The sequence below is a fragment of the Tenrec ecaudatus genome, chromosome 4, assembly GCF_050624435.1.
Source record: "Tenrec ecaudatus isolate mTenEca1 chromosome 4, mTenEca1.hap1, whole genome shotgun sequence".
Lineage (NCBI taxonomy): Eukaryota > Metazoa > Chordata > Mammalia > Afrosoricida > Tenrecidae > Tenrec > Tenrec ecaudatus.
The window spans coordinates 70,596,970-70,611,559 of NC_134533.1; the positions used below are offsets into that span (position 1 = coordinate 70,596,970).

A 14,590-nucleotide genomic window follows, 5' to 3' on the forward strand; every position below is an offset into this window, starting at 1 on the left:
GCCCCCACGCCCAGGGCCTGATGATGAAGCTGAGCCCACTGCACTGGCCTCTGCCCTGCTTCCTGATGGTGAGCTGGGGAGGGGGCTGGTGGGGGCCTGAGGAGCCTTGTCCTGAATCCAGGCCCGCAGGGAGGAACTCCAGGGTGGGGTGGGCAGGAGTCTGAGGCAGTCCAAGTCTTGGAAGGCCTCTGGTTCCCCCTGCTGCGGGGAGGGGAAGGCGGGCTTGCTGGCCTTTGTGGACTGGTCGGTGGGGCTGAGGGCAAGATGCCTGCTGGCTGTGGGAACAGAGCCACAGGGAAGTGGGCCTGATCCGAGGGAAAGGGGAAACTGGGCAAAGTGGCCAGGGATTTGGAGTCTGAGACGCTGGAACCCAGGGTCCAGATCCCAGTGTCAGAGACCAGCCAGCTGCCCAGAACCTCAAGGCACCTGGGTGTACAGCCTCACAGTCTCAGCTGGGGCCCTTGGGGTCCATTGCTGGAAGCCCTGGGACAATGAGAATGCACCCCCTGGCCCAGCAGGTGCCAGAGCCAGGTCTGGGACCAGCTGAGGTCCCCAAAGTCTTTCATGGCAAGAGCAGCTGGCATTGTTCTGAGCCCCCCTGCCTGCTGCCTCAGACCAGACTAGAGAACTAGGATCTCCCCCCAGCAGGAGGCATTCAGGGAGACAGCCCCCTCTGGAATGGGAGGCCTCAGGGAGCACCTGTCCGGGGGGAATGGGTTGGGAGGCACTTTCCTGTGAGACGTGCCCTGCCCTGTTTGCCAGGTAGGAAGGGACTGGGTGGTCTGGTGTGGCCCTGGGAGGATGTGGTCCTTGGTGCATCTGCTGCCACCCCACCAGGTCTCCCAAGAGAAGCAGGGTTAGCGAATGACATGCCCAGCTGTGATGGGGGCTGGAGGAGAGCAGGCCGCAGGAAGTGGGTGGGATTTGGGAGAGAAATTGGGAAGCATATCCTCCTCACCCTCCTGCTAGTCAGGAAAGCCCTGAACCAGTGATCCCAGCTGATCCCAGCAGAGCAAGCGCTGGGCCGGGGCTTTCCTGCACTCTGCAGAAGCAGACGGGCTCGTTGCCTGTGTGCATGGGATGCAGCAGGCCTGGGCATGATGGTTGCACAGACAACTGCACGGATGGAGCTTAGGAGTTCAGGAGCCTGGCTGGGGTCGCCCTGCATGTTCAATGTCCCCACCCTAGGGAAGAAGGGGGTGGTGGATGGATGTCACCTGCCTGGACAAACTCTTTCCTGACCATTGTTCTTTCAGCTGCTGCCCTGGCCGCCAGCCATTCCAGCGTCAACCCCACCTTGGCAGTGCCCACCTGGGGAGGAGCCCAGCTTGGTGAGCCCAGACCTGTGAAGGCTGCTGGGGACCCCAAGGGGAGTGCCCAGGCCCAGTTTCCCCAGCAACCTCAGTCTCACCTTTTCTCTCCCACAGGACCTGAGATGGGGAGCCCAGTTATGCAGGGCCTGCCCCCCAGGTAGCTTCTCAGCCTCCTGGGGCCCCAGCCCATGCCAGCCCCACACCCGCTGCAGCCGTGGAGGGCGACTGGCTGCCCAGGTGGGCTCAGCAACTCGAGACACACTCTGTGGTATCTGCCGGCCTGGGTGAGTCACAGTGGGCAGTGTGGGGAGTGGAGACCGGACCTTGGGTCACCTCTGTCTTGTCTTGAAAACTGGAATGGGTCAGTACCTAGGAGAGTGCTGGGCAGGAACCCACCGGCCTCCCCCCTCCCCGGCCTCCCTTACTCCTTTCTCATGGATTTGGAGAACGAGTAATGTCTTCTCCTCCTGCAGGTGGTTTGCCCTTGATGGGGCCCCCCATATCCCATGTCAGCCCTGCTCGTCGGCCCCTCTGGGTACACAAGGCTGTGATGGTGAGTGGTCAAGCGAGGACTGATGGGGTGGGGGAGGGTTGAGCCAAACCCAGGCCCAGCAGCGATAGTGGAGGCACCCAGAGGCCCACCCTGTGGCCACCAGCCACCAAGAGGAGGCCCTGCAGCATCACTGGCTCTGTGTTCTGCCCACCCTGTTGTTGAGCAAGTGACAGCCACAGCTGGGCCTGTGCCTCCGGAGGCCCCTGGGACTGGTGGGCTCACTCCTGACCTGTCCCTTCCCCACAGCTCCTCAGAGACTCAGCCCTCAGGCACCCCCTTGCACACATGTAGGCGCACACTCACACCTGCAGGTGCGCACATACCTCCTCTCGCCCACGGAGCCCTTCACCGAGGCTGCTCCTCCACTGACCAGGTGGTCATGGCATGGGTCCCCAGTGTGCCCTCTGCCCGCCTCACCATGGGATGGTGAGGCGGGCAGGGGGCTGAGGCCCTAGCTGCCCAGCAAGAGCCAAGTGCCCCCCACCTTCCCACTCAGCATGACAGGCCGTTTGGCCAAGAGGGGGGCTTTTAGGACCTGGGTGTCTAGGGACAGGCCTGACTATCTTCCTCCATCCCTGGCGGTGGTGCTCAGGGCCAGGGCGCCGGGCCCGGCGGGGCGTGGAGCAGGCCGAGGGGTCCAGTGGTGGTGAGGAGGCGCCGGTGCCCGGGAACGGCACGCGGGCGGGCAGCCCGGAGGAGACGGCAGCGCAGTACGCGGTCATCGCCATTGTGCCGGTCTTCTGCCTCATGGGGCTGCTGGGCATCCTGGTGTGCAACCTACTGAAGCGGAAGGGCTACCACTGCACCGCCCAAAAGGAGGCCGGGCCCTGCCCCGGCGGCGCTGGCAGCGGTGAGGCCCGGCCGGCGTTGGGAGGGGAGCCAGAGGACTTTCTGGGGATGCTACACGTGAGGCGGCCTCCACGGGGTGGGGTAGGGGGGCCGAGCAGTGGGACTCAGCAGAGGGAGAGGACCCACCCACCTGCGGGGCTCTGAGCTCCTTGGGACCCTAGTTGTGTGGCTGCCTCCTTGTTACTCAATGCAACCTCTGACCTCTGGCCTCTGTCCTGGAGCGGGAGGCCTTCCCTGCCTCACGAGGGCTGGCTGGCACAGGGCAGCTGCCTGGGGCGGGCATTGTGAGGGGCTCGAGTTTCAGCTCCAGGCTGTGGTTTGAGTTACAGCCCAGGAGCCAGGGAGAGACCAGTTCTCCTTCCCTCCTCCCCCAGCCCTGTTCTTCTTCCTCTCCCCACAGACTAGCAGGACAGGGTGCACCCACGTGCACATGAGGGGGTTGCCAAGAGTTGGGCAAACACCCTATCTTTCACTTCCATTTTCCCATGAACATTTTGAAGCCCCTCGTGTGGCTCCTTAGGCTGAGTCAAGATGGGAGCGGTGTCTCCCAGCCAGTGGGCCAGGATGGGGTGGGGGCGGAGAGGCAGGAGTTGCAGACAGGCAGAAAGAAGGATGGGAGACTCTGGCCATCCTGCCAGGATGGTGCCTGTACTCTAGCCAAGGGCCTCCTTTACCGGCTAGCTAGCTGCTTGCTGCTGGAGCTGTTGGAGTTCTGGGTAAGGAGGCCGCCCAGAGGAATTCAGATACCCCTGCCCCCAGCCTCTGAGCATCTTGTACTCTTGGGTGCAGGAAGCAGTGATGCTGAGTCATAAGGTGCTAATAATAGGCTGCTCTGGGGCCGAGGCCTAGAGTCTCAGGCCTGTTGGCTCACGGACCCTCACTACCTAAACTCAGACTTCAGGGAGACCTGGCTGCTGAGTCTGAGGAGGCATAGGGCGGCCTCTGCTGGCAGACTCTGGCATAGCTCCCAGGACCCTTGTCCTTTTATTCGCTTCCCCAGGGATCAATCCTGCCTACCGGGCTGAGGACACCACTGAGGACGACACCATCGGTGTCCTAGTGCGCCTGATCACTGAGAAGAAAGGTGAGGGGAGGCTCTGACCTGCCTCAGCCTGCCCGAGCCACCTCTGCCGGCAGCGCGGTCCCTTCCCTCCAGTTTGCTCAGAGGGTGAGGGTGGCAGGGAGTAGGTAGGGGGTGTGGGGGAGGGCACATCCACTGGCACCCAGGGCTGGGTTTTGACTACGGCTGCCCACAGAGAACGCGGCGGCCCTGGAGGAGCTGCTGAGAGATTATCACAGCAAACAGCTGGTGCAGACAAGCCACAGGCCTGTGCCCAGGTGAGCAGGCAGGTGGGACAGGCTCCTGTCACTGACCCCCACCTCCCACCTCCTGGTCTCCTGGTCCTCAGCTGCCCAGAGACTGCCCCTCGCACATGTGTACTTTTGTGTTGCAGGCTGCCACCAGGCCGCCCCAATATGCCACACATCTGCCCGCACCGCCACCACCTACACACGGTTCAGGGCTTGGCCTCCCTCTCTGGCCCCTGCTGCTCCCGATGTAGCCAGAAGAAGTGGCCTGAGGTCCTGCTGTCCCCTGAGGCTGCAGCAGCCACCACGCCTGCCCCCAGCTTCCTGCCCAGCTCAACCCGAGTTTCCAAGGCTGGGGCCAAGGGGGGGCGCCAAGGGGAGATCACCATCCTGTCGGTGGGCAGGTGAGGCAGGCCCAGGGACTGGGGACGGGGGGCAGTCAGGGTGTAACCCCCTTCCTGGGCTTCACTCCCAGCGGGGCTGCCCTATAAGGAGCTCTTGAGTGCTGGAAGCAGGCAGGATCACAGAAATTACTGGGTCCCTTAGGGCAAGGGACAGTCTATTTGCTATCTGGGGTGGGAGTGCATGGCTCAGGGGCTGGTTACAGGCAGCTGATTAAACCCTGCAGGTGAAAGGGATTGGGAAGGGCCAGGTATGACAAGGTCAAAGGTTGACGCATGCATTTTCTTCGTGACGCTGAGCTCGGGGTGCAGGCACCTCCCATCCCTAACGGACGTGGTGGCACCACCTTGCCTCACAGGTTCCGTGTGGCTCGAATTCCTGAGCTGCGGACAAGTTCAGGGGCCTCTGAGGTGAAGACCATCACAGAGGCTGGGCCCTCAGGGGCCAACTCCCCCAACTCCTCACCACCGGGTCCCCCACTGGAGCAGCGGACACTGTTGGGCTGTGGCCCGAGCCACACAAAGTGGCCGAAGCCCCCGATGGAGAACAAGCCTGAGGTGAGGGTCAAAGAGGGGAGGGGCCTGTTGGTTCCTGGGACAACCCTGACCAAAGGCTGTGGGCAGGCAGAAGGCCCCTGGCCAGTGCCGACCCTTCCACCTGTCCCCTAGGAGAACCGCTATGTGGTCCGCCTAAGCGAGAGCACCCTCGTCATCTGAAGAACTGACTGGTCAGAGGACACCGAGCCCTGCCCTGGAAGGTCCCCGAGGGCTCCTGGAGGAGGAAGAGCCGCACCTGGACCTGTGCTGACCAGCAGCAATGGCCCGGCAGACAGCGCCTACCACAGAGGCCAAGGCCTGGAGGTGGGACCGTGCCCCAGCAGGGGGCAGGCTGACTGGCCATGTGGGCAGCAGAGTGGACCCACGGCAGGCCCCTGCTACCCTGCTTTTTCCCTGCAGGAGCCCCCTGCCCAGCCCTGGCCAGGGCCCTTTCTATCAACCGGGGCCTCGCCTTGGTGGGGAGCAGGGCCCTTGGCCCACTACTCCCAGCCCCACTCTTACTTCCGTCCAGGGCCCCAGTTGGGCCTCCTCCTCCTCTTCTGGCAGGTCCTAGAAAGGAGGGAGGGAAACACCAAGAAGCCCTTGGTAGGGGGCTGAGTTCCTGACAGCCCCAGGGAGCAGCAGGCTCCCAGTATTTGACTTTGGAGTGGGGAGAGGACAGCTCGGCTGGAGCCAGTGCAGGGGAGGAGCTTGACTCTCTGCCCCCCAACACCATCAGTAGCTTTCTCTGGCCCCCGTTTTTGCTGCCGCCTCCTTCAAGGCCCTAGTGAGCTTGTTCCAGCCCAGGCTCTGCCTCTAGAGAGGGCTTAATGCATGTGCGTTTGCCCTGCTCCTCCTCACCTTCCTCATGAAGGCAGGCTTACCTGGGCAGAGCCGCGGGCTGCCCAGGACCTCAGGAGCACCTCTGACCGCGGTGGTTCCCATGTCCCTGTGGTGTTGGCACATTGGTCTCCCCGCCCTGGGCAGTGCAGGCGACTGCTTGATGACCCGTGACCCGACCACACACTGGTTATTTATGTGGTGCCGTGCAGGCACGGGCCCACTGCTGCCACCCCATTTCTCTTATTTATTGAAACTTGGCTTTTGTGCCCCCCCTCACCGCCCCCGTCTGTCTTCTGAACAATAAATGGTGGGAACGTGATGTTGGGAGGAGCTGCTTTCCCTGTGCCTCCCCAGGTTGTCAGGGTTTGCACCTCGTGCTGAGCAGCCCCCCCCCTGCACCCGCTCCTGGGCAGGCGGGCCTCTGGGCCTCTCCCGTCTCCACAGAAACAGAACAGGCGCCATGCGTGCCACCTAGACAGTCGGAACAGCCGCGCTTTCCACAGCAGCGCCCGAGGCCAGTAAACGAGCTGTAGCCGGGTCAGTCCCGCCCCCTCCCGGGCCAAGAGGTCCTCGCAGGGCTGTGGCCAGGCCTCCCTGCCGCGGCACTGCCAGGCTGACGCACGCCCTCTGCATCCGCCGCTCACACCACCCAGGAAGGGCACCAGGAAACAGTGGGACTAACATTTGACCCACATGAGTTAGCGTTGTAGCTGACCCAGGACCATCCAAAGTATTTTCACATCAACATAAAATGAAAAGTAACTACCAAGCTATTGTCCATTGCGTTTTGGACTCTGAAGCCTTCGACAGCTGGCTGGTGGCCTCCCACATGCAGCACCCTGGGAGGCTCCTCAAAGCCGCGCGTGGCTGCCCGGGGCACCTCCTGGGGAAGTGCCTGCCGTGGAAGGGAGTGTGTGTTCCACGCGGAGGGCACAGCGTGTGGGAAGGGCAGGCACCACCAGGGACATGGAGAGCTGCAGGACTCACGAGGACACTGTGACGGAGGCGTGGAGAAACCTGGGCCGGAGGGCAGCAGAGGGCTCTGGGAAGCCACTGGCTTCACAGCACGGGTGCTGAGGACCCATTGTTCCTGGGGGGAAAGCAGGCTGCAGCAGTGGCCTCGTGACGAGGCTGTGGCCAGGCCACGTAGGTGTGACCGGAAGAAATGACAGGCCCGAGTGAGAGTCCCGGAAGAGACGTGCTGGCCTTTGCAATGCAAGGAGGGCCAGCCGGGCCCTGGGAGGGCTGGGAGACAGGCGTGGCCGCCTTGGGGCAGTTGTCAGGGCTGTGGGAGGGCCCTGGCTGTGAAGCTCTGCAGACAGACCTGGGCTGGGATTCCATCTGGAAGCCCTCAGGTAGGTGGGCGTTAGGGTGGGGAGGAGGCCGGGTGCTCCAGGCTCAGTCAGCTCTGAGGTGGGTGGGAGTCCCCTGAAGAGGGGGTAAGGGCAGGCCGGGCCCCCAGGGCTGGGGTGGTGTGTGGCCAGCTCCCTGCAGAAGCCTGTCAGCCGGGGCTGGGGGAGGAGAGAGTAATTTTTAAAAGCCGACACCACAGTTGCTGCCACATAGACAGTTCCTGGATCTGGGGCAGGGCCCTGGCATCAGAAGGTCATTTACACTCTAACTGGCAGGCTCAATGTTTGTTGTTAAGTGTTTTAAAGGTGGAAGGTGACATTTAAGGTTGGCACTTGAAGACACCTGGCGGTTTAATGGGACCCCTCAAGTGGACCTGGTGAGAGAGGGAGCCAGGGGCTCAGGGGTTGAGGGGTGGCCATGCTGGGGCTGGAGGCCAAGCTTCACTGAACAGAGTTGAGCTGAGGACACCCACCTTAGGCATCACTGGGCAGATGGCAAAGGCTCTGACCTCTTTCAGGGGACCCGGCACTGTGCCAGACATTTAAACTCTAGCTGGGGGGGCTCCTCCAGCAGGTGGGGGGCAGAAAAGAGCCACCAGAGGACCCACCACTTCACGTGCAGTTCAAGATGGGAGGCAAGGAGACGGGCTTAGACGCCAGGAAGGATTTCCTAGAGTAGCAAAGGTTAGCCTGGTCTAGGGTCTGTTTAGAAGTGTATTAGCAGTGCACCCCAGGAAACTCCCTGGGGCCACCAGGGTGTCCGTGGCACCCCTGTGCGACACACTGCATCTCAAGGTTGGGTTTTGCAAACCTGGCTGTTCCCACAGCAAATCAACTTGGGGGATGGAGACCGGAATGAGTGCCACCTGATGAGTGGGGTGGGAGGCTTGGCCCTCTCCACCCTGGCCTCAGCCTCCTCCATTGGAAGCCTGGCCCGGCCTCCGGGTAAGGGACATCCCTCTCCCAGTGCTGTGGTCCCCTCCATGGCCAGCTCCCCTCAGAGCAGGCTGGGTGAGAGATGAGGTAGAATGGGCCCCTACCCTCAGCCTTCAGGGCCTCCACCCTCCTCGGCTTGCCCCCTGCCTCCCAGTAGGGGAAAGAGCTGGAGGAAGGGTGGGTTCTGCGACTTCCTGTCACCCCTCCTCAGGCCTGCCTGCCTGCCCCTCATCCTCTCCACCCTGCCTTGTGGCTGGCATCACCCCTCCCCCCATCACCTTGAGGTGCCCCCACTCTGACAGTCCTTCCCCACCACAGGTGGCAGTGTGGAAGGGAAGTCTGGGGCGGGGCGACAGCAGCACAGGGCCAAGTTGGACAGTTCGAATGCCCTGTGCAGTAAGCAAGCTGGTTAAGCACCAATCAGGTTCCTCAGGAGAAGGGCAAACTGCTTCCTAGTCACAGCTTGAAGCCCTTGCTAGTCTGCACCATGGTCGGAGTCCAGGTGTAGGAACCCACAGCAGCCAGTTCAGTCTTCCCTTGGTTTGGCCATCTCTTAGCTGTTACTGGAGGCCAGGGAAGCAGACCCGGGGTGCGGGCAGGCGGAGATGGCAGACATGCCCAGGCCTGGGGACGAGCTCGATGCAGGAAATCGTGTGTGGGGAGGGAGGTCACAAGTCACCCTCAGGTCTGGGGTTATAACCCGCCATGGCCCCCTTGCCTTCCCAGCTGGCATGGACCCTGTAGGAAGCTCAGGCTGTGCCTCCTCCGGCATGGGCAGGGAGACAGGGGTGAGGGGCTGCGGGGACTGCAGCTCCGGGTGCACAGGTGGGCACATCACATCTCCCTCTCCCTCAACCAAGGTGTGACTTGCGGGCCGACCCTGCCCCATCACAGCTAGTGCCCCGCACAATAAGGACTTCGTGACGGTGAGAGCAAGTTCGGATGAGGGGGAAAACCCAGGGAGCCTGCTGGCCCACTCTGTGGCCTTCTGAAGGCCTCCCCCAAGAATCACTCCAGGCTGGCCACCTAGGATTTTTTTTTTGTGGAAATTTTTGTTTAATAGTTATTGAATGTTCTACAGCTTACAGTAAATATCATAGTTACAAATTCTTGGCTTCAATCTTTCAGAATGATCACTATCTGATCTTCAAAATAAAACACAAAACCCCAAAGAACCCAAAACAACAAACAAAAGCAGATTTACACTTCATACACACATGTGAGGCCGGGGACTTTCCGATCTCCACTCCAGTCTGGGTTTCAAAAAACACCTGTAAGTTCTTTGATCAAACTACGTGGAAGACACCGGTCAAAGGTTTTTAGTCATCATTATTTTAAATGACTTTATTTCTTTTTAAAATGTGAATTCCAATAAAATTTAAAAATTAGACTCCAACCTGTAGATTAAAATGAATTAAAAAATACAAAATCATATACAACGCTCTCACAGGGATGTCACATGCCATGAGGACAGGTTTCTGTCACGTGATATGAAACAGGGACACAAGCCTTGAAGGGGACAGGGGACAGGCCCTTGGACTTTTGAGGGTCATCATGGACAATCCCAAGCTGCTTGAGGCCCGGCCTTACCAGCCCGTTGGCCAGGAGGAAGTTGACCCCCACCACAATCTGGGTGACCCCGAGGTGGCCGCGGGCAGCCCCCCTCGGCCCGGCCCTGGGCGTGTGGAGCAAGGGTATAGCCTAGAGGTGCGGGGCTTGTGGGGTAAACCCGAAGCCGACTCCGCCCATTTGCTAGCCTGCTGCTTTTCTGGAAGGAAACCCCCTGGCTCCCAGGGGCTGGAATGGTGCAGGGCCTCACTGCCCACAGCGGGGATTACACAGGACTCTGAACAAAGCCGGGGGTCGGGTGGGGGGGATGCCCTGGCTGGTCTTATGGCAGCCAGTTCCAACCCCTGGGCTCCTCTCTGGCCTCTGGGCTGGACTCAACAGCATGCAAGATGGTAACTCCCCCCGGGGAGACTGAGGGAGTGAGCTCACCCTGACTCGGGCCAGGGGCCCCTGGACTGTTGACAGTGGACCTCATTTACAAACACCCAGTTTCAGAGGGCAGGTAAAGGATAACCCAGCAGTCAGCGGGGCCTGCCTGTAGAAGCCTGAACTCAGTGGCCCAGGTGTGGAATTAAGCCTTTCTGATCCCTTACTCTGCGACCTTGCCTTCTGTGGTGGGCTAGGTCTGGCCCCCCGTGGGGCTACACGCTGGCAGAGAGCCTTCCCATCTGCCCGTTCACTTGCTGCCCTGCCCCTCTGTACTCACACCCAGTGAAGTGCAGTTTCCACAAACTTGTGCTCTACGGAGAAGCGTGACTGCCAAACAAAATGACTGGTCCAACCAGAAAGCCGTGTTTAAGACGATGAAACCCAGGGGACGCTGGGTCCTCCCTCTTGTCACAAGCTGGGCTCCGGCCCTGGCTCAACCAATACCTCGCTGGGACCCTGGATCATGTCCCATCTGCACCATGAGGACACCAGAATTCAGGGTCCAAGGGCCCTGCCCCCCCTTTTATGATGTTCCGTGAAACTTTCTGAAGACTCTCAGAACCAAGGCTGTCCCTGCAAAGCTGCCCCAGCAGCACTCTGGATGTGGGATCACAAATCTGGATCAGTTTTAGAGATTCGGTGACAGGAAAAGGGCTGGGGAGGGAAGCGTGGAATCTCCTCAGTCTTTCTAGGTCCTGGTTCGCACCCAGAAAAAAAGCAGGCCTCGGGGCACGAGTCCGGAAAATGGGGCATTCAGGGTCACACCAGGTCCCCCTTGAATTGCCAGTCAACTGGATATGAGCAGCGGCCCAGAGAGATGGTCTGTCCATGGGAAAGCTGCCTCAGGCGGCCACAGAGGCACTTTCAGTCCTGGGCATCACAGGCCGCCCGCCCTCAGAGTGTATGGTTCAAATTAGGCTTCTGTTGCCATTTCTCATTTCCTCTGTGCTGCCAGCTGGATATGTCCCCGGGGCTCTGCACAGGCCCTGGTTCCAAGCAGAAGCTCAAAAATCTGCTCACTCAGGTGATCTAAGCTTCCCCGGTCTCCAGCAAGCCTTGTCTGCTTTGAGGCAGGGCAGGTGGCCCATCCCTTCTTCATACCTGCCACTCTGAGATCCAAAGAGCAGAAGACTGACAAGTTCCAATCCTGGCTCTCTCATTTACAAATGGAGTGACTTTTGGCAAGTCTCCTAAGCCTTCGTTTTTCCATCTATAAAATAGGAATTTTGGCAACCAATGTCAAAGCATTTTGTACACCAAGAAAGCCCTACCCAGGTGCATGTGTCCCCACTGGGGGCAATATGAAATGGCTATGTTTGGAAAGAAGACATGCCTAGTGGGTTCACTGAGAGTGGGAGAAGGGGCAGTAACTGTCCTGTCTCATGGTTAAGAAATGAAAGACATTTTATTTTTTCAAAACATGGAACAAAAGATTGTTCCAGGCTTTCACCACCTGGGGAAAGTCTAGCTTCCAGACTCAAACTTCCTCTGCCCAGGCAGCTGAGAGGAAATCAGGCAGAACTAGGGAGAAGCCTGGAGGACTGAGGAATCACGAGCATCTCCACCTCTGACCCTGTCCCCATGCTTATGGGCCGTGGAGAGAACAGTGGAGGGGGTGGATTGGAGTAGGGGCTGGCATGTTGGTCCGCCTTCAAAGCACATGCTCTCGTCCTGTGGACATGTTACCTCCGCTGGCTCACACCTTCCTATAGGGAGAGACCTTCCAGCTCTGACCACCTGTCCAGCCTGGTGCTTGAGCAATCCAGAATCTGTGGACGGTACCTGCGACCTCCCTGGAGGCACACTATGGCTCTCCTGGGCTCAGTCCCTTTGCAGTGACTCCCCAAGCTTGGCCAGGCTTGTGGATCTCAGTCAAGGCAAGAGGGTGAGGCCAGTGGACCCCCAGATGCCCCCTGAAGGAGGAGTGCTGGACCTGGACTCTGCTTCCAGACCACAGTCTTTCAGGGCCTTTGCTCGGGTCTCGGTCTCCAGGGCTCTTGGATCCTGAGTGACATCCCAGGGGCCACAACGGGGTGGCGAGCGAGCATGGAGGCTTACCTGTGTGAGCCTGCGTGTGGAGGGGAAGGAGACAGCAAGCGGACTTAGGTTGGAGTGGCATTACTGCTCTTAGAAAGCCACTTCACCTCTCTGATGGTCCCTCTCAGATCAAGGGGAGGAATACTCTAGTCCACAGGGCCACTGGGAGGATTGAGCCGGCGATGTATGTGAAATTGCTTTGGGAACTGAGGTACTAGATATTAGACTTTTACTTACTGATAGACAGAGCCAAGTGACAAGGACGGTCCTTCCTAGATCCCCTGGCATGCCCCTCTACTGGTCCACCCAAGCCCAACTGGAGGGGTGGAGCTCCAGAAGCCCGCAGGTTCCCAGAATTCTACTCAATTTCAACAAGCTCCTTTCCTGTCTATACCGTGGTATCCTCATTGTCCAGTGGCTGGAATAACTCTGAGGCTGGCTGGCTCTCTCTCTCTCAGGGCTAGTGAACTAAAGGCTGTCAAATGCTTTGAGATGTATAAAGCACCTGACAAATACAAAGGTTTCCTATTGTTATCTCAATATTAGTATTTTGGCATTTTTTTTAACCCTTGACATATCTAAAAAGACCTTCGCCCACCCATGCAAAACAAGAGGCAGGTGAGAGGAGGTATTTAAAAAAAAAAAAGATGAACACTGGTAAACTGTTCTTTCAAACACCAAGCTCTTCAGCATCCCAGACTAACCAACTGGATTCTTCTTACTGGGTCTGCAGCTCCCTGGAAGACCAGCGGGTGGACCCCCAGGCTCTGGGCCAAGGACATGATGGGCTTTTGCCTGGCTGGGCAGCTCCGGAGGTCCTTCCAGTCAGGTTTATCCTGATTTTTTTTCATTCTTTAGGGGGACATAGGAGGTAGGGGCAGGGGGATGTCCAAGTCTGATAAATTAAAAAATAGATACTTAAAAGTCCCAAATGCTGACAATGCTACCGTTATGAATATTAAAATGCCAGCCTCCTGCCCCACCCCAGAGAGGCTACAGGCCCAGCCAAGCAAGCATTGGGGGGCAGGAGGGCTGGGCTGAGCAACCCAGGCTCCTGGCTGAGTCTAGCAAAGGCCCCTGGTACGCCTCCTCTCCCAGGTGCGCATCAGTCTCCTGGGCTCCACCTTCATTCCTCTCTCCTCTCCAGCTCAGGGGCTGGAGTCCCCAACCCAGGGCCTCTCCTCCTCAGCCAGCCCACTTGCTCCTGTGCCCACTTGCTCCTGGAGCCAGCCCAGCCGCAGGGTCTTCACAGCAGCTCTGAACGCTGTTTCTCCATTTGCATTTTCTATTCCTGCCATCTGCCCCATGGGGCGTCTGCCCTGTCTTCAAACTCTGCCTTTGGAGTCCATGAAGGAAAAGAGCAGAAAACAAAAGCCCAGAGGCTGTTCCAGAGGCGGCCAGGTGTGGGCACTGCTGACTTAGTTTTGTAAAAACCAAGCCACTCCATCCCTCCCTCAATTTCTGCAGGCAATATGCCCCTCTGGGAAGGCTGCATTTTCTACTCATTCGCTGGGAGGCCTAGGGAAGTCTTTCCTTCTCCTCTGAGCCTCCCTTCCATCATCTATCGAACGGGGAATGGATGAGATGATTGCTAAGGTCCCTTCAGTTCCATGAGTCTATGAAATGTTTATTGCTATTGCTTTTCCTTCACTATCATGACCTTCAGAGCCACCAGCACCCACCTGGAATACGGTCCCTTCACTTTGGTCATGAAGGGCACAAGGTAACTGAGAGCTGGGTCTACCTGCCAGCCTCGTGCACAACCAGGTGAGCCCTGGCACTGGGAAGGGCCGAGGGGAAGGGAGAGAAATGCCAGAGGTTCCCATTCGAATGAGGAGGAGGATGTCCCCCGCCCAAGTAGGTCCCCCAAGGGCTCAGAGGCTGGGAACTGGATTACACGGTGCACCTGGCCTTCCAATGACTTGGGACACCAGGGTCCCAAGCCCCCTGCAGCTGCTTGGCATGTCTGAGGTCAAAATCATCTTTTGAGGAAGTGCCAAGCCAGATTTTATCACTGTGCAAATCAGAAGGTCCAGGCCAATTTGGCCAGGGACCTTTTAAACAAAGCCAGCAGGCAAGCACCCGCTCCCCTTCTCCCCTCTCCCCTCCCACCATGCCCTCCCTCACCCACCCTTGCCCACCCTCCTCCAAGTTCTCCCAAGGAAAACCTGGTTCCCGGGTTGCTCAGCCTGGTGTCAAGCTGCTATCAATAAGGTGACGCTGTTCTCAGTTTGTTGCGATGGTTCTCAGAAGAGATTTCATTTGTGTCAGGATGTGGTAATGTCCTAAACTAATCTTGCTTAGGAAACCCCCCATCCCACCCCCTAAACAAAAACAAAAAACTAACCCTCTAAAGACATAGCCTGCCAACAGCTCTGAGTGCCTCCCCAGGACCTCAGAGCCACATCTGTTTCTGCTCTTCAAATGAAACTGAGCCTTCAGCCGAACCATTGCAATAAACCC

The 14,590-nt window shown here is 58.8% G+C and overlaps 1 protein-coding gene across 1 annotated transcript; it reads left to right on the plus strand.

The window, feature by feature from the left end:
* RELT (RELT TNF receptor) lies at positions 1-6,520 on the plus strand. The gene is made up of 10 exons (XM_075548658.1): positions 1-68; positions 1,257-1,331; positions 1,428-1,597; positions 1,787-1,866; positions 2,459-2,716; positions 3,716-3,799; positions 3,972-4,053; positions 4,170-4,427; positions 4,784-4,982; positions 5,094-6,520. The coding sequence occupies exons 1-10, from the start codon at positions 21-23 to the stop codon at positions 5,139-5,141; spliced, it is 1,302 nt and encodes a 433-aa protein (XP_075404773.1). The 5' UTR covers positions 1-20; the 3' UTR covers positions 5,142-6,520.
* Positions 6,521-14,590: the final 8,070 nt, after the last annotated feature.